This window comes from Microcaecilia unicolor, chromosome 3, assembly GCF_901765095.1.
Source record: "Microcaecilia unicolor chromosome 3, aMicUni1.1, whole genome shotgun sequence".
Classification (NCBI taxonomy): Eukaryota; Metazoa; Chordata; class Amphibia; order Gymnophiona; family Siphonopidae; genus Microcaecilia; species Microcaecilia unicolor.
The window spans coordinates 26915969-26943164 of NC_044033.1; the positions used below are offsets into that span (position 1 = coordinate 26915969).

At 42.9% G+C, this 27196-nt stretch overlaps 1 protein-coding gene across 1 annotated transcript in view; it reads right to left on the reverse strand.

Annotated features, from left to right (window-relative positions):
• Window positions 1-27196, reverse strand: part of THADA (THADA armadillo repeat containing) — a 649870-nt gene that overhangs the window by 262404 nt on the left and 360270 nt on the right. The window contains 1 exon segment of the mRNA XM_030195792.1: window positions 23734-23902. Coding sequence (XP_030051652.1) covers window positions 23734-23902 — 169 coding nt within the window.

Consider the following 27196-nt stretch of genomic DNA (forward strand, 5'->3'; position numbering starts at 1 on the left):
TGAGTGGAGTTGAATGGGTAAATGTGAAGCGTCTGTTCCAGAGAATGTGGTAAAGGCGGTTAGCTTAGCGGAGTTTAAAAAACGTTGGATGGCTTCCTAAAGGAAAAGTCCATAGACCGTTATTAAATGGACTTGGGGAAAATCCACTATTTCTGAGATAAGCAGTATAAAATGTTTTGTACATTTTTGGGATCTTGCCAGGTATTTGTGACCTGGATTGGCCACTGTTGGAAACAGGATGCTGGGATTGATGGACCTTTGGTCTTTCCCAGTATGGCAATACTTATGTACTTATGATTGATATTCAGCGGGACCTATCTGAATAGAAGCAGCTCCTACCTGTAAGTCCTGCTCATTGGGTCTATACCTGGATTTTCAGCAGCATTAGCCAGATAATGCCACTAAAATTCTAGACAGATGGCCTAAGCAGTACTCAGGTAGTGCCAGGGTGGTCCGGGGCAAGAGTTTCTACTTACTGGGTTTGTAGCGATTTTCAGTCTGCAAACCTGGTAACTGTTCCAATAAAGTCAGGACAGCAAAAATATCGTCCTAACTTTATCCAACTGCTTATCAGATACTGGTCTGAATATTGCCTGTACCAGTATAAGTGCCAAAAGCCAAACTAGCGCCTGCATGTATTGGGTAGTAAACAACAACAGTGACTGGCATTTAGCTCGAATGCCGACTGCGTCAGCTAAATATTGTGTCTACTACTACTACTATTTAGCATTTCTATAGCGCTACAAGGCGTACGCAGCGCTGCACAAACATAGAAGAAACACAGTCCCTGCTCAAAGAGCTTACAATCTAATAGACAAAAAATAAAGTAAGCAAATCAATTAATGTGTACAGGAAGGAGGAGAGGAGGGTAGGTGGAGGCGAGTGGTTACAAGTAGTTACGAGTCAAAAGCAATGTTAAAGAGGTGGGCTTTCAGTCTAGATTTAAAGGTGGCCAAGGATGGGGCAAGACGTAGGGGCTCAGGAAGTTTATTCCAGGAGTAGGGTGCAGCGAGACAGAAGGCGCGAAGTCTGGAGTTGGCAGTAGTGGAGAAGGGAACAGATAAAAAGGATTTAACCATGGAGCGGCGTGCACGGGAAGGGGAGTAGGGAATGACGAGTGTGGAGAGATACTGGGGAGTAGCAGAGTGAGTACATTTATAGGTTAGTAGAAGAAGTTTGAACAGGATGCGAAAACGGATAGGGAGCCAGTGAAGCGACTTGAGCAGAGGGGTAGTATGAGTAAAGCAACCCTGGCGGAAGACGAGACGGGCAGCAGAGTTTTGAACTGATAGGAGGGGGAGAGGTGACTAAGTGGGAGGCCAGCAAGAAACAGATTGCAGTAGTCTAAACGAGATGGTGACAAAGGTGTGCATGAGTGTTTTGGTAGAGTGCTCGGAAAGAAAGGGGCCGATTTTACGGATGTTGTAAAGAAAGAAAGGACAGGTCTTGGCAATCTGCTGGATATGAGCAGAGAAGGAGAGAGAAGAGTCAAAGATGACCCCAAGGTTTCGAGCTGAGGAGACAGGGAGAATGAGAGAGCCATCAACAGAAATAGAAAATGGGGGGAGTGGGGAGGTGGGTTTGGGGGGAAAAATGAGAAGCTCTGTTTTGGTCATGTTTAATTTCAGGTGGCGTTGAGACATCCAGACAGCAATGTCAGACAAGCACGCTGAAACTTTGGTTTGGATGCAAGGTGAGATATCAGGGGTAGAAAGGTAGATTTGAGAGTCATCAGCATAGAGATGGTAGGAAAAGCCATGGGATGAGATTAATGAACCAAGGGAAGAAGTGTAGATAGAAAAGAGGAGGGGACCAAGAACGGAACCCTGAGGTATGCCGACAGACAGAGGGACAGAAGTAGAAGAGGATCCACCAGAGTGAACACTGAAGGTGCAGAGGGAGAGGTAGGAAGAGAACCAGGAAAGGACAGAGCCCTGGAATCCAAGTGAGGACAGGGTATCGAGGAGTATGCTGTGATCGACAGTGTCAAAAGCAGCGGAAAGATCAAGAAGAATGAGGATGGAATAGAGACCTCTGGATTTAGCCAGTAATAGGTCATTGGAGACTTTAGTAAGCGCAGTTTCGGTTGAGTGGAGAGGGCGAAAACCAGATTGTAGTGAGTCAAGAATAGCATGTGAGGAGAGAAAATCAAGGCAGCGGTGGTGAACAGCACGCTCAAGTAATTTGGAGAGAAAAGGGAGGAGGGAGATGGGTCGGTAATTAGAGGGACAAGTAGGGTCGAGTGAAGGCTTCTTAAGGAGAGGTGTGACCACAGCATGTTTAAAGGCAGTAGGGACAGTTGCAGTGGAAAGTGAGAGGTTGAGAATGTGACGGATAAAAGGATTAAGAGCAGGTGAGATGGCATTAAGAAGGTGGGTGGGAATGGGATCAGGGGAACAGGTGGTACATTTTGAGGAAGAAAGAAGAAGTGTAGTTTCCTTTATAGTAACTTCAGGAAAGGAGGAAAAGGAATGAGGGGAAGGAGAGAGAGGGGAACGGACTAGTGGAGGGAGAGGTGGCGAGGTAGAGAATTCAAGGTTTATCTTTTGAACCTTGTCGTGAAAGAATTCAGCAAGGATCTGAGGAGATAATGAAGGGGGAGTTGGGGGAGGGGGCACCTTGAGGAGAGAGTTCAATGTGGTGAAGAGAAGTCGAGGGTTACAGCCAAGAGAGTTGGTCAGTTGGATATAGGTCAGTTGGATATAATAATCCTGTTTGGCGCGTAAAAGAGCAGATTGGAAGGAGGTCAGCATGAACTTAAAGTGTAAGAAATCAGCAAGGGCCCGAGATTTCCGCCAGAGGCGTTCGGCGGAGCGGGTACAGGAACGTAGGTAGCGGATATTGGAAGTCAGCCAAGGTTGGGGTTTTGTACGCCTTATAGGGTGGGTCATCAAAGGTGCAAGAGTGTCTAAGGCAGAGGATAGAATATTGTTGTAAGAAGAAACAGCCTCGTTGACAGACGTGGATGGTGCCACAGTAGAGAGGAGGTTTGAAACATGGGAGGATAGAGATGAAGGGTCAATATCGTGAAGATTCCTAGATAAATTAGATAAGATAGGACGGGACTGGGAGGGAGGAGATTTAAGTGTGAAAGTTATAAGATAGTGATCAGAGAGGGGAAGATCAGAGGCAAGGAAACCAGAGGGTGAACAGTTGGAGGAGAAGATGAGATCAAGACAGTGACCACTTTTATGTACATATATCATCGTGCTATTTTATTACGGCCAACTCAAGCACACAAAAAACATTGTTCTACATGCTCAAGTTGGTTATAAAATTACACTTATCACTGCAGTTTATAATTAAAGCAGTAGTTCAATTTCCCATATTAGGCTCTTAGTGGTGGAGTAGGGAACTCATATGGAGTGCTCTCAAAAAAAAAACATTTATCACCACATGCATTGCAAGCTATAAATTCATTAAAAACTAAATAACAAAATATTTTCAGAACAAATTAATAAGGCCAGAGGAGGGTACATTTCTGAGATAGTGAATACTGCTAGCGTCAACACACAATAAGTACTCAGGTGAAAGCCACAGGACGAACAACTTTCTCCTATTCTGAAAGCGGCAGGAAGTCCAGATCACATAGTGCATTTGCACCATGCCTCTTATAATAAGATATGGTTTGTGACATAATACCACACTTCTAGAAATGGGAGATCACTTTTCTATGTATATTTTTCAGCAGCTTTTATGCAAACCAATGTCAACAGGAAACCACAAAGTATACCCGAATTTAGCTGTGGTTTACCAGTCTTCCAGTCCAGCCCTCTTAGTAAAGCCCATTCATACCTTTCCCCTTCTACGCCCTATATTTTAAGGTAAAGCATAGGTCAAAAATAGGGCACTTAGTTTTTGAATCTTTATATAGCAGTCTATTACCTAATAGTTGAAGCTGGTTAATACTTACTCAGTTAAGTGCAATATTCAGCACTTAACCGCATAAAGATAGGATCTTGTTTTATGCGGTCCTATTTAAGCGGTTAGTACATAAGTACATAAGTACATAAGTAGTGCCATACTGGGAAAGACCAAAGGTCCATCTAGCCCAGCATCCTGTCACCGACAGTGGCCAATCCAGGTCAAGGGCACCTGGCACGCTCCTCAAACGTAAAAACATTCCAGACAAGTTATACCTAAAAATGCGGAATTTTTCCAAGTCCATTTAATAGCGGTCTATGGACTTGTCCTTTAGGAATCTATCTAACCCCTTTTTAAACTCCGTCAAGCTAACCGCCCGTACCACGTTCTCCGGCAACGAATTCCAGAGTCTAATTACACGTTGGGTGAAGAAAAATTTTCTCCGATTCGTTTTAAATTTACCACACTGTAGCTTCAACTCATGCCCTCTAGTCCTAGTATTTTTGGATAGCGTGAACAGTCGCTTCACATCCACCCGATCCATTCCACTCATTATTTTATACACTTCTATCATATCTCCCCTCAGCCGTCTCTTCTCCAAGCTGAAAAGCCCTAGCCTTCTCAGCCTCTCTTCATAGGAAAGTTGTCCCATCCCCACTATCATTTTCGTCGCCCTTCGCTGTACCTTTTCCAATTCTACTATATCTTTTTTGAGATACGGAGACCAGTACTGAACACAATACTCCAGGTGCGGTCGCACCATGGAGCGATACAACGGCATTATAACATCCGCACACCTAGACTCCATACCCTTCCTAATAACACCCAACATTCTATTCGCTTTCCTAGCCGCAGCAGCACTGAATATCAGCGCTGAACCACATAAGTGCCAACTCCGCCCCTGAACCGCCCTCAAAATTGTAGCTTAGGCACTAAGGGGCAGATTCTATATATAGCACCTAAAAAATCAGTGCCGACTAACCATATTCTATAAGCAGCGCCTAGATTTAGGTGTGGTACATAGAATATACTTAGTTGATATTTCAGTGCCTAAAACTACGCACATCCATTTACACCAATGAAAACATGGGAATCCCATCACGTAGTTCTACGCGCACTGGGCCATATTCGATAAATACCTGTGTAAATTACGGAATGCCTACAAACCACCCATTTCCCTGCCCATAACCACACCCCTTTTGGCATTTGCGCATTAGAAGTTTGGCACACTTCGTTACAGAATATGCTTAGCGAGTTGTGCATGTAAATTCTAATTAGTGCCAATTATTACTCATTATTGCTTAAGTGCTGTTATCAGCGCTCATTAGCTTGTTAAGTTACGCGTGTTGTTTTAGAATTCGCTTGGATTTCGGCGTGGATCTCTAGGCACGCTATATAGAATCTGGGGGTAAATGTGCATATTCAGCAGCACTATCCAGTGCCCAGTTAGCCTAGGAAAAGCGATTTAAATGGCCAGAAGCCATTTCTCGCCATTTAAATTACTTTGAATGTCGACCCGAATAATAGTAATAGAAAGGAAGGAAATCTAAATTATAAATCAAGTAACATAAAAGAGAATGCTTGACCTCCTGCTCCAGACTGCAAAGGGAGGGGCAAGATACCCCCTCTGGCAAGGCCCTGTAGGAATCTATTACCAGATAGCTTTGCTGAGTAAAAGCCTTTAGGCCAAGGCTTGGGGTTACAATGGGGTTGCAAATTCTTCTAGGCTCAATGAGGAGAAGCTTTAACCACTGGACACAGGTCAAACTGTGTATTTCCAGGAGTGTCAAGCCTGTTACCTCATAAATCCTGCTGCACCAATCCAACCTGCATCATCTGCTGGAGGCAGAGAAATACTGACAGAATCCTGGCTGCACTCTCTTTTCAAAACTTACAAGCTACACATGCAATACTACCTTATCTGTATTTTCAATGGCTCTAACTTTGCCATTGCCTTCATTATGTTGCACAAACACAAATCTCTCCAAGTACTCCTAAGCTCCATCAAAAGTTTTAGCAGCATGGCCATATGGCTTCACTCTATTACAAAAGCATGCAAAATCAGACCTTAGTGAGCCCCATAGGGTCCTGACACCTAAGGCTGGCAAAGCTCAAGTTTCCCTAACAGAGATAAATTGGGAACATTCAGGCAAAAAGTAAACAAACCAACTCTATCGGCAAGCCTTATGCAAACACTCTATTTTTTAATGCTTAGAATATCTTAGACTTCTTGCAAAATGCATAGGGCGGGCTTACAGCAAACAGCTGACTTTTATCACTGTGGTTCAGAAAGGGGATCAACAATTCATATGTTGTATGACTACACAAAAACTCACCCTTTTGGGAGGATATTTGGGTAGTGATTGTAAGCTTATTTCATCTCTTCTCTCTTCCTCCCTGTCTGTATTCTCTTCAGGTCTTCCTTTAAAGCTCTGAAACTTTCATCTGGGAAGGAGTGATTGCTAGACATATTAATGTTTGCAGCATTGCAGATTATTATTTCCCCTATTTCCGTTTTGTTTGATTTCCCGCTTTTTGCCTTATGTCTGCTTCCCTTTTGTTGCTCCTATTTTCCTATACGTTTTCTCTTAATTAGCAGCTTACATTAACTGTATTTGTCAATTTTTATATAACTCTTATAACCTGCTGCACTATGTCATTTTCTTGTAACTTTTGTTACCCACATTGAGCCCGCACAAGCTGGGGGAAATGTGGGATACAAGTGAACAAAATAAATAAATAAATTATGAACAACTGCACTACGGTGCAACTATTTTACTGTTTTCAGTGATCTGCAGCCTGTAAGGTTAACCATCTGCAATTAGTGGAGAAAATTTGCAAAACTTTTGTTGATTTACTGCATATGGGCAAATATTTGCTGCACATGCGCTAGCTATCGAGCTATGCTATAAGCAGCTTTCATTAACAATGTGCCTATAGTACAGAATGACACGAGAATATAGTAACATAGTAGATGACGGCAGAAAAAGACCTGCATGGTCCATCCAGCCTGCCCAACAAGACAACTCATGTGTGCTACTTTTTGTGTATACCCTACTTTGATTTGTACCTGTGCTCTTCAGGGCACAGACCATATAAGTCTGCCCAGCACTATCCCCGCCTCCCACCACCGGTTCTGGCACAGACCGTACAAGTCTGTCCAGCACTATCCCTGCCTCCCAACCACCAGTCCCGCTGCCCACCACCGGCTCTGGCACAGACCGTATAAGTCTGCCCAGCACTATCCCCGCCTCACAACCTCCAGCCCCGCCTCCCACTACCGGCTCTGCTATCCAATCTCGGTTAAGCTCCTGAGGATCCATTCCTTCTGAACAGGATTCCTTTATGTTTATCCCACGCATGTTTGAATTCTGTTACCGTTTTCATCTCCACCAACTCCCGCGGGAGGGCATTCCAAGCATCCACCACTCTCTCTGTGAAGAAATACTTTCTGACATTTTTCTTGAGTCTGCCCCCCTTCAATCTCATTTCATGTCCTCTCATTCTACCGCCTTCGTATCTCAAACAGCTCGATGGTGACTAAAAAAAGGGGGCATGCGCCAGAAAAATCGAGGGAGAAATACCCAAACAGAGCTCAGGCCTAAAAGGGCCTACTGAGCGCGACAAAAATAAAGGAAACCTAAAAGTGGGGAAAAATAAACTAAAACTATATGGGAAGGGAGAGGAACCTTTCCGAAGAAAAGAGAACAAAAAGTCAGGACAAAAAGCTCCAAAGGGAAGGCACAAAAATCGAAACAGTACACCCACGTACCAGAACCTGTGAGTAGCGTGGGACAATCATGTTCTTTCCTCACTGCGGATAAGAAGAGACTGCTGGTCCTGCGCTCTCACAGCGGGTGGGAAGGCACTCGTACACGCACGGTGGGAACACTGCTCATGCTCTTAAAACTCTAGTAGCTTGTTTAAGATCCACACCGGGCGACGTGGATGAATGTGGCCTGCTTGTCCTCAGAGAAGATCTTACGTCATACACACTGTCCCTGCTTGCAATCCAATATCAAGCTAACTTTTAAACTTTTACAATTATCTCCACCCTTATAACCCCAACTCCCTCCTCACCCCCTCATCTGTCATACCTTATCTATTAAGATAAATATAAAGCAATATAATCTACCTACTATCACAATGACTTTACAAAAACAATTCCAAAAGAAGGACATAGCACCTACATCTAAATTACCTACCTTTGCTTATTATCGACTGTATCTAAGATCACGTAATGACTGAATCATAACAACACTCTGTAAGCCACATTGAGCCTGTAAAAAGGTGGGATAATGTGGGCTACAAATGCAATAAATAAATAAATAAATAAATAACCCACAGTATGAACATTAGCTTTGCATTACACACTATTCCTTACTTGTACCCATTTCCAAGTCCCTCCCCCCCCCCCCCCCCCATCACCCCAGAACCAAAGCTTCTCATTTTGTCTCTCTTCCCTTCTTAGCTAATGGACCACGATCGACTCTGGGTGCACATTGGTTCCTTATGATGCTGGGAACCCTTTTGTCCTGGAGGGACAACCACTCATTCCTTCCCCATACCCTGACCCCTCAACCTCACCCCCCCCCCCCCCCCCCGAGGCCCTGTTATAAAATTGCCCCCTAAGGACCAGATTCTATATTTGGCACCAAAAAAAATTGGCACAGATGGAAAACACTATCTACATGTATTCTATAAATCGCGCCTTAGGCACATCTTGTAGAATACACGTAGCACCATCCATCCAACTAAAATTTAGGCGCAACCATTTACACCAATGAAAAGCTGGTGTAAATGCCCATGCCTAACTTTAGGTGCAGAACGGGACACTGCGCTTAAATTTTAGGAAAGCTCATGACCCGCCCATGCTCCTCCCTTGGCCACACCCACTTTTGAGATCCGTGCAGTAGAATTTATGCAGACTACTTTTAAAGAGTACACTTAACGAGTAGTGCGCATACATTCTAATTAGTGCCAATTAGTGCTGATAATTGCTTGTTAACATCCAATTATCAGCTTGTTGACCAATTCAGTTGTGTGTGCAAATCAGAATACGCCCAGGTTTGGGCACACAACTCTAGTCGTATTATACAGAATTCGCAGGTAAACGGGTAAAACTACAAGTGTACAGTTTGTATGCACATATATTTATCTGCCACATGAAGAAGCTTTTCCAGTGGACAGTGCTGGGGGAGGGTTTTGAAATTATGGGGCCCTTTTACTAAAGTGCATTAAGCAATTGAAGAGCACTTTTATAAAACAGGCTCAGTCCATTTTTTCTCAGTTTTAAGCTACGAGATTAATTTCGTTCATCAAAGCAAGATTCATTTACTGTAGCTTATTCATGTGCCAAAACTCAAGTGTGCAAATTCATGTTTTAAGACCATATTACATTAAGGGAATGGGCATGGAGTGCAAACTTCAGGTAGGACATAGTACATACAGTGCACTAACCAGGACTTATGCAGTTAGCACAGGTCCACTCAGTACCTTCATGTGCTAATGGATATTTTAACATGTAAACTGCAAACAACATATTTGCTGCATTAGATTTGCACTTAACGCATATCACACGCATTACATTTTTTATGTTATGGCACGGTAACTGTAAAATCTAATACACTTTCGTAATAGGGCCCCCATCTGCATACTTCTGAATTTTAAAACATATGTCTGTATTTTTCTCTGAAAAGATTATGGGTACAAAATAGTATAAATGTGTTGTGGACAATTTTCTGCAAACTTTCAAAGCCTAATATTAGAATGTTCTCTTGTTCACCCTGTTCTTTAAGGCTTATCCTTCATTCAACTCTGTTCTCATTAGTGTTTCCATTGTGTTCCCCAGTTTGCAATCTCTAGTACTTTTCCTTGATTTGTCCCACATTTTCTTCTTTAAACAACTCGATGCAGTGAATTTTTGTGCATGAATTGCTCATTTCAGTTAATGCCACAGCATCTCTATTGGGTTCAAATCAGGACTCTGACTAGGCCAACTTTAATTTTGTTTTAGCTCAGCCATTCAGATATAGACTTGCTTTTGGGGTTTTTTGGATCATTGTCTTGCTGCATAACCCAATTACACTTCAGCTTCAGCTCCGGACATTATCCTTAAAAATTTTCTGTTACAGTGCGGAATTCAGGAGTCCCTCAATAATGGCAAGTTGTCCAGGTCGTGATGCAACAAAGCATCCTTACACCATGACACAAAGGAGTTCCATTTTTTTCACTTGTCTGTCCATAGAACATTATGAATAAGACATTTAAACATCTCTGTGGAATTAATGTGCAGGGTGTAAGCCATTTTCAAATGAAGGAAAACTCTGGAATGAGAGGGCATACGATGATGTAACGAAACACCTAGCCAACCGCCTGGGGTTACCCCACGGCCACCTAGACAGTCCATGCCCAGGACAGCTCAGGTCCGCCTGTACCTGCCACTTGTGCTCTACACTAGCACCTTCCTCCCACCGACTGGGTCACAACTGTCTCTGGGCCAGTCTCCTGCTCTCAAATTATCCCCAGTGATTTCTTGGTTACTGGGGCAACACTCCCAATGCTCCCACAGTTCCCAGAAAGCACTCACAGATCCAACACACAAACCACCAAGATTCTTTATCAGTCCAGACAAAGAAGCAATAAACTGAAAATTGTTTATTGTCTTAAAATATTGAACAGCGAACAAAAAAAGTGCAATCAGCAAACAATAACAGGTAACTGAAATATGGATCAATTATACAATTATCTAAACATTTGTTTACTTTCTGAAAAGTACCTGGCAAGAGCAGGACATGTAACAGTCCATAGAGCTTCAGCAAAGATATCTGTCTCTCTTTTCTTCCTGGCTAAGACTGGAGCAAAAGTCAGTACTACTGGGTAATTTCAAACTCCAGGCCTGTGAGAGCCCAGAACAACATTTAAAAAAAAGCTGTCCACCACACTGCAGGCATTTCCTCTTCTCTGTGTGCTAACTATGGGGTCCTTTTACTAATCCGCATAGGTGCCTACGCGCATCCAATGCGCGTCAATTTGGAATTACCGCCTGGGCCACATTGTAGCTGGGCTGTAATTTCATTTTTTACGTGTGACCACTACACGTGCCGGAAAATAATTTGAACACGCATTGACAATTACCGCCTGGTTAACGTGTGAGACCTTACCGCTAAGTGAATGGGTGGTGGTAAGGTCTCAGACCCAAAATGGGCACACGCCAATTTCCATTTAGCCACACGTCCATTTTTGCCCCTCTCCCCCAAAAAAGGCATTTTTTACAGGTGCACTGCAAAATGGATCTGCACACGTCCAAGACACGTGCCTACACTAGCCACAGGCCACTTTTCAGCACATCTTAGTAAAAGGACCTCTAAAAGAAGGAACGGTCATTCCTCTGTAACAGTTTTAAACATAAACATGCACCACTTGCTAGCCAAACTAGAGAAATACACTTCAGGAAATACCTAATACATTTTACAGGCTTGAAACACACTGTTCTGTCACAGCTGAAGTTAAGAGGTTACAGGCTCATGAATAATCTAAGGAAATACATTTTTACAGAACGGGAAGTAGACACAGATCTCTTAGGGAGAGGAGAAGATAGTGGATGCTGAGGATGTGAGGTGGTTCGCTGGAGTCCCAGAGCTTTAGAAACAGCTTTGTATCCCTTTCCAGACTGATATATTTCAACAATGTTTTTCCTCGTTTCTTCTAGAATTTTCTTGGATCAGGGCATAGCATTCTTGTAGAACTTTTGTGGTGAACATTTCATTCTCATGAAAAAGTTCAATATATAGTGAGATTTAGATTCAATAGGGCTGGGATGCAATCAAGCCTGCCTGTGTTCTATCAGCTGAATCTAATTATCAATTAAATTTGTTCAACTGCTTGACTGAGTAACTAAGGGGTCAGTTACTTTTTCAAATGGATGATATGGGTGTTGGATAACTTTATTCCCTAAATACATGATACAATAACCTAAAAACTGTGTTAGGGGTTTCTCAGGTTCCTTTTGTCTAATATTACATTTTCTTTAAAGATCAGAAACCACTCAGTGTGACATGCATGAAATATCAGGGGAAATGGGGAGGGGGTGCTTTTTCACATCATTGTATATGATACTCAATGAAATAGTTTTTCATACGTTGGCTAGAATTCTTACAAATAAAACTTTGCATTTATCCAGAGAACAGCTTTTTGTACTTAATAGGTTTTGGAATTCACCTCTTTATTCTAGGCTAAAAAACCTCTAAGGTGTCCGGTTGCATGGATGCCATCATTTTCCATGCTTGAACCCAGTGGCCCAATATGATATAGTCCAATACTTAGGATGCGCATCTCTGCCCTACTATGGGCAAGTGGCAAGAGATATGTTTGCAATTGATAGACTTTTTCTCACCTATCACCTTGTAGTTATCATAGACTCTTCCTCAGCGTCTAATAAACTTCTACATAAATGGAATTGGGAAGCCAACAGCATATATGAAAGAGTTAATACACGCTTTCTTTCTTTCTTTCTCTTACCTATTTATAAACGCTTTTAATAAAACAACTTGGATGGGAAATTAATGTCTCATATATGAAAATATTATCTTTATAACCCGTGCAACAGAAAAGACCCAGTGCAAAGGTCAAGAAGATCACGGTTTGAGTTAGGGAGACTTAGCCTCCCTAAGCCTCTTATACCTGGCACCTATGAACTGGGCAGGATCAACAAGAGGAGGGGGTGGGGGGATTCCTAGGGTCTGGCCTGCAAGGGGGGTGCCCGGCACCAGCAAGCTTCTTCCTCCTTCCAGGTCCGTCTCTTTCCTGCAGCTCCTGCATGCTAGGACCCGGATGATTGCTAAATGGGATAACCCGAGTGACCCGGGTTATCACGTTAATGCAATCATTCGGGTGCCAGCACACAGGAACGAGATAGGACAGACCGAAGAAAGTAAAAGGGGGCGGTGGCGCGAGAGTGCATGGGGGGGGGCACTGCAGCAGCCCAGGTGGTGGGGGGGGCAGTCTTGTCCCAGGCCCGGCTGTGTCTCTCGGCGGCCCTGGAACTGGGTCATAAGAACATAAGTGTTGCCATACTGGGACAGACTGAAGATCCATCAAGCCCAGCATCTTGTTTTCAACAGTGATCAATCCAGGTTACAAGTACCTGGCAAGAGCCCGAAACAATACAATACGTTTTATGCTGCTTATCCTAGAAATACTTGAATTCAATAGACCAAAAAATGTTTTTTTCATGTGGGGACTTTATATTCAATATCAAGTATATTTTGTCCCAAACAACTATAAATATTTTCCTAGTAGATCTATTTGAATTCTTTGAATAGTTCTATACTCACTGTTAATCTCTCACTAATCCTTCACAAAAACCATAGTTTCATAACTTTAGGGTAAATTCACCTTGTACAATGAATCTAAGTGATTATTGTACAAAGTGAATTTACTATGGTTTTTGTGAAGGATTAGTGAGAGATTAACAGTGAGTATAGAACTATTCAAAGAATTCAAATAGATCTACTAGGAAAATATATGTAGTTGTTTGGGACAAAATATATCTGATACATATATCCTAGAAATAAGCAGTGGATTTTCCACGCCCATCTTAATAAAGGCTTATGGACTTCATTTTTAGGAAGTTATCCAAACCTTTTTTTAAACCCCGTTAAGCTAACTGCTTTTACTACATTTTCTAGCAACAAATTCCAGAGTTTAATTACACTTTGAATGAAGAAATATTTTCTCCAATTTGTTTTAAATTTACTAATTTGTAGCTTCATTCCGTGCCCCCTAGTCCTAGTATTTTTTTAGAAACAGTAAACAAGCGATTCACGTCTACCTTTTCCACGCCACTCATTATTTTATAGACCTCTACCATATGTCCCCTCAGCTGTCTTTTCTCCAAGCTGAAGAGCCCTAGCCACTTTATCCTTGGAAAGTCGTCCCATCCTCTTTATCATTTTCGTTGCCCTTCTCTGTTACAAATTCTAATTCTATTAGATTTTTTTCAGATGCAATGACCAGAATTGCACACAGTATTCGAGTTGCAGTTTCACCATGGAGTGATGCAAAGGCATTATAATATTCCCAGTTTTGTTTTCCTTTCCTAATAATTCCTAACATTCTATTTGCTTTCTTAGCTGCTGCCACACACTGAGCAGAGGGTTTCAACGTATCATCAATGATGACACCTAGATCCCTTTTCCTGGTCGGGGACTCCTAATGTGGAACCTTGCATCACAGAGCAAAATAATGGCACTTACCCAGAGAATCGTCCTCTTCTCTCAGAACTTTGATGTTCAAAAGAATTTATAGCATTTAGTGGTTACTCCAAAAGGTTTAAGTCCCCTATCCATGGATTTTCAGCAGTACTAGACACACTGTGCGGCTGAAAATCTAATTTCAGCAGAACTGTAAGGGCAATTCTATAACTGGGTTCCTACTTTCCTTTACAGAATACTTGTGTAACTGGGTATGTAAATGCTTATCATTTAAGCAAGAGTACTTATGCTATCCATAGAGCGGTGTTAGCATCCTAGTTCAGCAGATACCCACATTCCATAAGTTGGAGCCCTGTCCATGCTCCACCCTTGTTAAGCAGGTATTTGCAGAATAGCACTTAGGCAGCATGCTAGCACCAGGGGTGTAGTTAGATGGGGCCACGGGGGCATGGGCCCCCCCCCCCCCCCAGATTTAGCCCTGGCTCCCTCTTCCGCCAACCCTCCCCCGCCGCTGCCAGGTACCTTTTTTGGCGGGGGAGGGTTGGCGGCAGGGATCGTCAGGAGTCAGGACTGACAGAAACAGATCAGCGAAGGCGCTGGAGACCTGCGCTGAAGAAGACTTCGTCTGGCGGAGGTTGGGGACCCCCGCCAGCAAAGGTACCTGGCGGCGACGGGAGAGGGGCGGTGGCAGGAGGGGGTCGGTCGGCGGCTGGGGAGGCGGGCTCTGTGCCCCCCCACCTTGGGCTCTGGACCCCTCCCACCAAGGTCTGGCTACGCCCCTGGCTAGCACATATGCATGTAATATGCTAGTATTCTAAACATTTACACACATGTAAATGATAACCTATCTCTTCGACAAGATATACAACAAAGATCAACACATGTAACTGTATAATCTTTGACTTATCCAGAAATGTTTTATACTATCTTTTGCTTTAATAGTATCATTTAACCCAAAACTCTCTGTTAATAATAAATGTATGTTCACTTTTATTTCCCATATCTACGATGAATTGTAAGCCACATTGAGCCCGCAAAACAGTTGGGATAATGTGGGATACAAATGCAATAAATAAATAAATAAATAACACCTACTTTATAGATACATATGGATAATGCTGGGGTAGAGTTAGGGTGGAACGAAGTCTGAACCAGCAATAATATGGAGAGCGATGATATTCAGCCAATATCCATATAGTGAAGTAAGTTAATTTAGGCCTGGAAAAAATAACCCTAAATTAAACCACTTACCTATTCATATTACAGCTGAATATCATTGCTATACATACAACCCATTTATTCAGCGCCACCACTGATCAAATCACAATTCCAATGGCCATCCCAACTTTCTGTTCTCGGCATGCGCATTTGGGAGACAAATTTTCTGTAGAAGAGGATACTGCAACATTTGGAGGGCAAGTCCTAGCTGCAGAATTACTTCCTGACATATCAAGGTGATGCACCTCTAAGATAGTATAGAGACTGCCTGACTCGGTTTTAAATTAATAACCATACTCATAGCCCATGCTGTTAATCAATGATAATACAGAGCAGAAAAAATAAGTTAAAAGAAACAATCACAGACAAAATATAACACACATTAAAAAACCGGAAAATAGAATAGCCTGGACTAATATCTGTTGACCAAGAAAACAAGGTAATGTAACCTGTGTCCCTGGAATTTACAGCATGTCATTTCAAATATGAAAATCCTAATTTTAAGACACTCATTATATTGGAATATTGCATACACATAACAAATATCCACAGTCCTTACAGACTAGAGAGAGTGGGTCTAAACCAGTTTCATAAACTGCTTATTCTTTGTTCCATTTTGGTTCTTAAAACATTATGAGGAATGATCTGCCAAAGCTACAAAAATTAAATATGCATCCCTGTGCCTCTTTTTTTTCCTTGTCAAAAGAATGTAGAGATGAACAAATGATTATATTAAGTTTTAAGACAAAAGGGTATGTGTGTGGGTGTGAATAGATGGCAGCCCCAAATTAAGATCTAATAATTTTACAATTACTAATACTTTATTATTAATTCAGCACCATCTACATTTAGAACAGGCTAGAAACTTGGCAACTTATGCCAAATTATAGCTGTTTTCCTTATATTTTCTTTCAGAGAGGATCCCCATACTACAGTAATACATATTTACAATGCTGCTTTAAAAAAATGAAAATATTGCCTTTATTAAAAGTCACTTTTAATTAAAAAAAAAAAAAAGCATCACTGATTCTTCAAATGCTCATCAGGTGTCCATAATTCAATTCTCCATACTAAAAATTTCAAAAAATGGACTATTAATACAAATAAATGTAGTGTATATCATGTATGCTACACATGGATGGAGGGAAATGGAAGTGAGAAGGGTATGCAGCGTATGGATGGAGGGAAAGGGAAAAGATGTAAAACTAAAACAGATTTGCAAAGGAGGCATAAAAATGTACAAAGATGGATATAAAGCAGGGAGTGAAGAAATGAAGAGAGAAAAGAAATAAGAAATGAACTGGAGGCCCTGGAAACAGAGTTAAGAGCACAGACAGGGAATAGAACCAGAGATGGGGGATCAAGATAATTAGAAAAATAAAATCACCAGACAACAAAAGCAGGAAAAATGATTTTATTTTCAGTTTAGCAATTGAAACATGTCAGTTTTGAGAAATGACATCTGCTGTCTTTATATTTTGTACTGCCAGGGAATGCATTTCTTTCTATTTCTCTGGTGGTGTCCTGCATGCAAAGTCTAGAACTTAGGGGTTCATTTAATTTTTATCAACATTAGTACAGTACGCTCAATTTAAGTGCTTGTCGGATAAGCGCATGCTCTGTTTAACTGCATGCTGTACTTCGGTCCCGTTTTTAGCGCCATCAATTTCTATGGGGACAAACTTCGGTTTAGCGCACCACTGATAAGTGCAAGACTCGCTTATATGCTTGGTTTAAGACCGCTCCTCTGCAGGAAAGACTCCGCATAAACGCATGCACGGAATATGGAAGCCGACTGGTACGTGACAAAGGAGCGGTAAATTTGAAATCTCGTTGGTTAACTTGCACAGGCAGAATAAGCGAAAGAAAGTTGTTAGAGTGTACACTGGAGTCATTGTTGTCATCGCACAACTGTAAAAGTTTAACACTGGCTGAACGAATAGAAGTTCTTAAAAAATTAGAAAACAAACTAAGTCAAGCATCTATTGCTAAAGAATAAGGTGTCAATCCCAGTCAAATTTCACGTATCTTGAAGCAGAAAGATCAGCTTCTGGAAGACTGGCAAAACAATACAAATACACAACGGAAACAAAAACGGGCGGGAAAAGCTGAGGAGGTAGAAGATGCTCTTTTTCGGTGGTTTTCTAAAGTCAGGAGAAGACAGTTTCCTGTCAGTGGTTCACTGCTTAAGGAAAAAGCAAATCAGCTAGCTGAAAGTCTTGGACTAAATGAATTCAAAGCCACTGCTGGAAGGTTAGAAAGATGGAAGGAGAGGAACAACATAAAATTCAAGAAACAGCATGGTGAAAAACAAGACGCTGCTGATTTTGGTGCTGAAAATTGGGTTGTTTCAGTTCTTCCTACCATCTTGAACGAGTTTGCACCTCGTGACATTTTCAATGCTGACGAAACCGGTTTCTACCTGCAGCGATTCCTGACGGAACACTTGCATTCAAACAAGCCGAAACTACAGGAAATAAAACGTCAAAGGACCGACTGACGATCCTCCTTTGCTGCAATATGGATGGGAGAAGTTGGAACCACTTGTCATTGGAAAGAGCAAACAGCCCCGTTGCTTCAAGAATGTTAAGCGACTTCCTGTGTCTCCCTTTCCAAAGCACATTGTCAGCTGTGTGTCACGTTTTCAAAGCTGGAAACTGGGTTTGTGAGCCCTTGGGCCACTGCCGAGGAGCGGCAGTGGCAGGCAAAACCACCCCACGCTAGAGACAGGGCAGATCTCTGACAAACAGTTAGGCTTCACCTGCACCTGGCCACTTTCCACCAAGAGTTGAGCTCAAGGCTTCAGGTGGCCAGCAGGACTTACTGGACAGGGCAGGACTGGCTAACAGCTAGGCAGCACAGGGACAGCAAGGCAGGGAAAGGATCAGACACAAGACTGAACTGAAAGCTGCAAGCAGCCACTGAAGCAGGGAACAAACACAGATAAACCCAGAACTAGACAAAAGACTGGGAAACAAGCAATACAGGAAACAAGCAATAGACTAAACATAGACTAACTAGAACAGGCAAGACTTCAGGCAAGAACAAGAGTAAGGAAACAAACTCAGGCTGAAGTGCAAAAGCACCAACATACCAGGGCCTTAGACGCAATGCAAAGGCAAAGCAGCAAGGTTTCAGAATGGCTAATAAGCCCAGCAGCACCTGGAGCTCAGCTGCAACAATCACCAGGAAACTACGGGTGCTGTGTAGGTTCAATCCAAGCAAGCAAGTCTGGCAGCCCGGAAGATCCGGACTAGCCTGAAATCTGGAACGGGTAACGGTCCACAGCAGCCACCGGTTCTGGCCACCAGAGGGCGAGGTGAGCACAGACGTAACACTGTGTGACAGTACCCTCTAGATAGGTGAAAAAAAGGCCTCTGTTTCACATGTTTCCAAACCTTAGTCCCCACCAGTCTCTCTCTTGCTTGTACATACCTGCTCCCCAGCCTTCACCCAGTCTATCTCTTGCTCACATATACCCAACCCCCCAGTCTTCACCCAGTCTCTCATATCCCCCCCCCCCCAGCCTTCACCCAGTCTCTCAATTCCTCTCTCTCTTACAACCCCCATCATCTTTCACCCAATCTCTCTCTCTCACAACCCCCCTCAGTCCTCACCCACTCTCTCTAACACTGCTAGCTATTCCCCTCACCTCAAAGACTGCCTTTGCAGAGGAAACAGCATACTCCCTAGCACCCGCTATGATTCAACTCTTGTGTAAACTTGAGCAGCATGGCATAGGAAGTTCAGGCTGGTCTTGCAGTTTCAAGTCCATGCAGCTCAAGTTTACATAAAGAGCCAAATCACGGTGCAGAAGCATAACATGTTAGGTAGTGTTATTTAAAAAAACAAACAAACCTAAACTTTGAAGGGGGGGGGGCACTAAATCCCAGACACTAGTGTGCAAATTTCTAAGTGCAATGGTGACCTAGCACCTGGGATTTGTCAAAGCCTGATCTATATAGTCATTTGCCTTTGTAAATTACTGTACATAGGCAAGGAGAAACAGGGGAGATATGATACAGACGTTCAAATATTTGAAAGGTATTAATCCGCAAACGAACCTTTTCCGGAGATGGGAAGGCGGTAGAACAAGAGGACATGAAATGAGATTGAAGGGGGGCAGACTCAAGAAAAATGTCAGGAAGTACTTTTTGATGGAGAGAGTGGTGGATGCTTGGAATGCCCTCCCGCGGGAGGTGGTGGAGATGAAAACGGTAATGGAATTCAAACATGCGTGGGATAAACATAAAGGAATCCTGTGCAGAAGGAATGGATCCTCAGGAGCTTAGCCGAGATTGGGTGGCAGAGCAGGGGGCGGGAGGCGGGGATGGTGGTTGGGAGGCGGGGATAGTGCTGGGCAGACTTGTACGGTCTGTGCCCTGAAAATGACAGTTACAAATCAAGGTAACGTATACACAAAAAGTAGCACATATGAGTTATCTTGTTGGGCAGACTGGATGGACTGTGCAGGTCTTTTTCTGCCGTCATCTACTAAGTTACTATGTAAAACAAAAAGGAAATTTAAAACAAGGATCTAAGAAGGTAAGAGCTGCATAGAAAGAAAGATTCTTGATAGACCTATGGTACAACATTGTATTACCAAACATTATCAGTTCAAACAGATATGGTTTTGTGCCTTATATGTTGCCAAACAAAACAAAAAAATAAATATAGATACTTTCTGTTGAGAAGCAGCAAACCTTGATTTTTGAGATGAACAGAATAGAACCTTATGGTCTAAATGAAAGGTTGGATCTCTCTGTTTTCTTATCATTTTATTTGAACTGACACGTTCACTATTAGACAACAAAGAATTGTTCGTAATTATATATTTCATTCTTGACATTAATAAAAGTTATTTAACATGTAGTGTGGATAGGAATTCATAAATAATGATTTTGTATATTAACATTTTTTCCTAAAATGGTGTTATATAAGTTAATATACTTTCAGTGCAATACATAGTGGGCTAATCAGACATGTAGTTTAGTATTTAGTATATTAAAATGATTACAAAATAATTCTTTGATTTCACTGGTGAGATGTCAAATCAGTTAGGTTTGCAGCAATAACAGTGAAGTGGGTCACACAGATAAAACAACACGGGGGAGCCAAGAATTAGAGGAAGCAGAATTTATTGAGGACCCAACCTGGCCTGTGTTTCGGCAAATGCCTGCATCAGGGGTCAAATTGTTCATTACAGTAGTACAGCACTTCTTGCATAAATTCAACAGTCTCAATATAGAAAACATCCACTGGACCAGCTGGTGTGAAATCTCAAACTCACCAAACTGAGTTAGCTTGTGGTGTGATGAACAATTTGGACCCCTGACGCAGGCATTTGCCAAAACACAGACCATGTCGGGGTCCTCAATAATTTCTGCTTCCTCTAATTTTTGGCTCCGCCTTGTTGTTCCATCTGTTGCCCATTTCACTGTTATTACTCTATGTTTGGTTTGTGTTGCTGTTTCCTTCTAATCAGCTAGGCTTGCTTATGGTTATAAAGTTGATTTTTAAGTTATCGTACTATGGTGCACTAGTTGCTATGACAATGATCTATCAACCATGGGGGAGACGGGCTTTAAAATGGCTGCTCTCACAGACTTTGAAAAACTGCTTAAAACAAATGCTGTGTAAGGCCAGGTGGGAATGCCCATTTGCTCAATACACTCCGTGAACTGTAGAAAGGTAAGACCTCTAATTCTATACAGCCAAATGTAGAGATCTTTCTGCTTTAATATTCTAATGACTCTTTTACTCCAACTTTCTTTCTGGCAAAACTCAGCATTGCCATGGCTTTGCCTTATTATTGAACTAATTAGATTTTATATCAAGTCTGTCTTTAATAATATAATTAAAAATAGAACTAAAAAAAACCTCCTTGAATTTTTACATATTTTATAAGCAAATGTTTATCACTACAATTTGAGGTATACAGTTTGTTTTCAAGATACTGGGCTAGATGGACCATTGGGCTAGATGTTGGTCTGACCCAGTATGGCTACTCTTATGTTCACTTTTATTTAGAGCACCAAGTGAAGTCAAGGTAGTTAATTAATTATGAACCCCTTTTACGAAGCTGCTGCAAAATGTTTGACACTACAAGAACCCCCAGGGGAGAGACAAAAAGCTGAGTAAGACTGGCAAAAAAGTCAATCCCAAAAAATGTATAAGGCCTCGATGACAGACTATTAACAGAACAGTAGTAGAAGCTCAATTTTGTTTTGTAGTTTATTAATTTTATTTTGTAATTTTATGATTTATAATTTGTAATTTATAATTTATTAGTAAAAAAGGCCCGTTTCCGAAACCAATGAAACGGGCGCTAGCATGTGACTTTTTTTGTGTGTGTGTGTATGTGTCACAGAGTTATTTTGTGTGTGTGTGAGGGTGCGGTGTGTGTGCAGGTTGTTGATGTGTGTCTTTTTTTGTTTTGTTTTTTGCATGGGGGATGTGCTGTGCTGTCCTTGGTCGCTGTTTACTGCTGGCTGGGTCGCGTGTAATCCTTCCAGCTGGGCCGCAGCTTGTCCTGTTCGCCCACGTCCCAGATGGTGACGGGCACGTTGTTTTCTGGCTCCTCTGACTCCATGTCAAGCGATCCCAAATATGGTCTGTGCTATAGGCCCTCTGGCACTCTTCAGTACTGGCATTAGGCATTTAAAAATTTCTCCCCCCCCCCCCCCCCGGTCTATTTTTGCACATACCCACAGCAGGAATATTCTTCTCTCATTCCAGCGGTGGTTCTGTGCTCTCCGTGCTGCACAGATAATGAGCCATTCTGCTGGGGAATGCTCCTCCCTTATTGTCACGTAGTTTCCTCTGATTGGTCCGTCTTACGTTGCCTAGTGTTGCCTGGGAACGGTGTTGTGATGGTCCTTTGTGTTTCAGAATGTTGAGGGTGTTTTTTCTGATTGGTTCGTCATGTGAGGGCGGGGCAGAGAGACATGGTCAGTGTTGTGGCTTCACCACCATGAATCCATGAACCCTTCAGGGAGTGACTGAGTGACTTCAGAACGTTGTCTTCAGAACGTTGAGGGTGAGTTTTATTATAGTAGATAAGGGGTGAAAAGGGGAGTTCAGTATAGGCTGACCTTTTGAACTACTTCAGTGAGTCACACCGCCACAAAAACGTCTTACATGAGAAGCTCTATACATCATAGAACACTCACCCAAACTTTCCACCCCAATTTTTCAATTTATCCCAAAGTGAATAAGTGCCAATATCTAACTAAACACTACAAAAGCTCCCTATGGGATTACCACTACCGTTCTGGTGTCAAAAGAAAGCCTCAAGGAGGCGTCAAACAAACTTTTGATAACGAGTGAAGCAAAACTTTTGGTTACTTCATTAACTCTAATCCACTGCAAACTGAAGGAAACAAACATGAGTCAACTTATCTGGATACTGTTACCAGACCCCGCTCATTCAGTGTGAGTTCCCCAACGTCCAACAGAAATTTCCGTTTCAAAGAGTCTTCTTCAGGGACGCCAGTGGTAACAACATATTCAAGAAACCTCCATTTCAAATGCATGCCGAGGCCCCCTTTTACTGCAGCGGGTAAAAGGCAGGTCATAGTAAACATAGTAGATGACGGCAGAAAAAGACCTGCACGGTCCATCCAGTCTGCCCAAGAAGATAAATTCATATGTGCTACTTTTTTATTTGTACTGTCCTCTTCAGTGCACAGACCGTATAAGTCTGGCCAGCCCTATCCCCGCCTCCCAACCACCAGCTCTGGCACAGACCCTAGAAGTCTGCCCAGCACTATCCCCGCCTCCCACCACCGGATCTGGCACAGACCGTATAAGTCTGCCCAGCACTATCCCCGCCGCCCAACCACCAGCCCCGGCACAGACCGTATAAGTCTGCCCAGCACTAGTCCCGCCTCCCAACCACCAGCCCTAGCACAGACCGTATAAGTCTGCCCAGCACTAGCCCCGCCTCCCAACCACCAGCTCTGCCACCCATTCTAGGCTAAGCTCCTGAGGATCCCTTCCTTCTGCACAGGATTCCTTTATGTTTATCCCACGCATGTTTGAATTCCGTTACCGTTTTCATCTCCACCACAGCAACTGTACTCTTAGTGATTTAAAAGGGAAAGGCACTCTGGCAAGTTCAGTGTTTTGAACTGTCTGGCAGCAAATAAGAGACTTTGGGTGAATTCCTAGTTCAGGTTCTTACTCCAAATGTTGTACAGGAACTGTGAGTATTATAGAGCTCCTGAAGGCATAGTGAGGGGTGGAAGAACCAAAGATTTATTTTACAGTGACACTAGTCAATAAAGAATAAGCATTCTATTGTGCTCTGTAACTTTTCTACTGCACTTCACAAGATTCTATTTTAAAGCATTCTCCAACTTTGCCACAGTTTATTTTTCTTGGCTCATCACTGTTAAAATAAGTTTAAACAATGCAGAATTAAGCAAAAACATACTTGTAAAAGTGTCCCGTGAATATGATTCTGCCGTATACATGGATCTGTACAATCTGGAAGGGTAGCAAGCAGCGACAATATCGTGCGTGGTACATCGTCAATCATAACAAATGGAACAAGAGCATGAGCTGCCATCTCCCGTGAACGGTATACCGGTGAGTGCCCACATCTATAAGAGAGAGAGAGAGAGAAGAAAGTTATGCAACAACTCCCTGGCAAGCAACCATAATGTGCATCTTCCTTCTGTAACACAAGGCACGCTGATGGCACCTCAATTTTCATCCCTCTCCAAGGTGACAAACCTAAAAAGGAAAGCAGAAAAACCCACTACAAATATATACAAACCTAAATAACAGGAGTAGGGTGGGTGGGACTAATTAAATTACAACCAACTAGGGGATCACGTGACGCCATGTCCGGGAGAAGACGTAGGTGAGAGCTTGTCCGGCTCCCGAGTGTTCCTGCCAACTTTATATATCTGTTCGGATCCCTCAGCGCTGTTGCAAATAGGCTATTAAAGCTGTGGAACTTCGGCGCATTCAGTTGGTACCTTTGTTCTGACGAGATGGCAATGAAATCATCTTACAAAGAGAAGAACAGGGGGAGATATGTGGAGGACAAAATGGCGGCCCCTGAGAGCCTGGCAGGCCCTTCTGTATCTTCGACCTGGATTGCGGAGATAACGTCAGAAATGTCTACAGTATTAGAAGATTTGTTGGAGCGACGTTTATCCCCTATTGACACAAAATTAGAGAAAATGCAATCTCAGTTGGAGGATCTGGCTCAGGAGTGTGTGGCTTTTCAGTCGCGGATGAGCAAGCTAGAGGGTAGAGTCTCGACAGTGGAAAGCGCCCAGGAGCGGGCAAAATCTCAAGTGGAGGCCCTGGAAGCGAAAGTGGACGAATTGGAAAATAGATTGCGAAGGAATAAGTTGCGCTTCGTGGGGCTGCCAGAAGCGATTACGGATAGAGAGATTAGAGGATTTTTGGAACACTGGCTACCATGAGAATTGCATTTACTACTACTACTACTACTACTACTATTTAACATTTCTAAAGAGCTACCAGGGTTACGCAGTGCTGTACAATCTAACAAAGAAGGACAGTCCCTGCTCAAAGGAGCTTACAATCTAAAGGACAAAAAGTGCAGTCAGTCAAATTGGGGCAGTCTAGATTTCCTGGATAGAGGTACAATGGTTAGGTGCCGAAAGCGACATTGAAGAGGTGGGCTTTGAGCAAGGATTTGATGATGGGCAGGGAGGGGGCTTGGCGTATGGGCTGAGGGAGTTTATTCCAAGTATGGGGTGAGGCGAGGCAGAAAGGGCGGAGCCTGGAGTTGGTGGTGGTGGAGAAGGGTACTGAGAGGAGGGATTTGTCCTGTGAGCGGAGGTTACGGGTAGGAGCGTATGGGAAGATGAGGGTAGAGAGTTAATGAGGGGCTGCAGATAGAGTGCATTTGTAGGTTAGTAGGAGAAGCTTGAACTGTATGCGGTACCTGATCGGAAGCCAGTGAAGTGACTTGAGAAGAGGGGTGATATGAGCATATCGGTCTAGGCAGAAGATAAGACGGGCAGCAGAGTTCTGAACGGATTGAAGGGGGGATAGATGGTTAAGTGGGAGGCCACTGAGTAGGTTGCAGTAGTCAAGGCGAGAGGTGATGAGAGTTCGGGTGGTGTACTCGGAGAGGAAGGGGTGAATTTTGCTGATGTTATACAGAAAGAAGCGGCAGGTCTTGGCTGTCTGCTGGATATGGGCAGAGAAGGAGGGGGAGGAGTCGAAGATGACTCCGAGGTTGCGGGCAGATGAGACGGGGAGGATGAGGGTGTTGTCGACTGAAATAGAGAGTGGAGGGAGAGGAGAAGTGGGTTTGGGTGGAAAGACAATGAGCTCGGTCTTGGCCATGTTCAGTTTCAGGTGGCGGTTGGACATCTAGGCAGCAATGTCGGATAAGCAGGCCGATACTTGTTGTTGAGGTTTCCTGTGTCCTTTCAAATGAATGCACATCCCTATTCATCATTTTTCTGCATTTTAATTTGACTCAAAAAGATTCTACAATGCCTTAAATACTAACGCTAGATTATTTGTTAACAGTATACAACAGATTCTGTTGTTTATATGTCACAGTCTGATTAGTGATTTATTAATGGCTCTCAATAATTATACTGGTGTCATATTCATGTTTAAGAGCGGGGTGACACTGGGCTCTATGAAGTTGAATTGTGTGGTTAGGAGGGTGACTTTGCTGAGGGGTGCAGCGCATACATTTTATCTTATGTTTTCAAAGATCTGTTGCCTTAGGGAACATGGGAGCCTTCTGCATAGCCAAGAGTCTACAGAGTTATTTATAGAAGAACAGTGGGAAAACTAGCTGTAGTAACCTTATTAGTGTACTTTTGCCTGTAGAAAACAAACTGATTAGTTCTTCAGATTACTTTAGCAAGAACTGCCCTATTTTACAGTGTTAGTCATAAAAGAGTCAATTATGAAACCCCCCCCAGGTGGGGGGCCTGCAAGCACTTTTTCAAAGGAAAACTACACACAGATTTTCCCTTTAAAAATTTGGGGCAGCTCTGGTTGCAGATACATTAGTTCCTGTGGACTACTTCCAGTGCAAAGTAGAACTTCAGTGAAAAGACATTTTAATACAATGGCTAGACACAGGGAGGTTAACTTTGTATATGTTGACTAGGTGGCTAATAAATGTCCAAAGTCACTCATTTAAAACTGCCCTTGTATTTTCTTAAAGACTTGGCGAATGCTAAGCCTTTTATAAAATATGTAAATCACTGCCAAAGGAACACCATGCACAACAAAACAGCCCATTTTACAAAGGAAGACAGTATCAACACTAGTGGCTGTGTTTGCGTAGGTAGCACTATACACGTGTATAAGAGGCAATACTACTACTACTACTTAACATTTCTAGAGCGCTACTAGGGTTACGCAGTGCTGTACAATTTAACAAAGAGAGACAGTCCCTACTCAAAGAGCTTACAATCTAATAGACAAGTGAACGCGGTCAGTCCGATAGGGGCAGTCAAATTGGGGCAGTCTGGATTGACTGAACGGTAAGGGTTAGGTGCCGAACGCAGCATTGAAGAGGTGGGCTTTAAGCAAAGACTTGAAGACAGGCAGGGAGGGGACTTGGCGTAAGGGTTCAGGAAGGTTGTTCCAAGCATAGGGTGAGGCGAGGCAGAATGAGCGGAGCCTGGAGTTGGCGGTGGTGGAGAAGGGTACTGAGAGGAGGGATTTATCCTGTGAACGGAGGTTACGGGCGGGAACGTAAGGGGAGATGAGGGTAGAAAGATAGTGAGGGGCAGCAGACTGAGTGCATTTGTAGGTAAGAAGGAGAAGCTTGAATTGAATGCGGTATCTGATCACGTGTATAAGAGGCAATACATGTATTATAGGGAGGACCACCCAGAACCCAACTCCCTAAAATCTCTGCATGCTGCTGTACTATA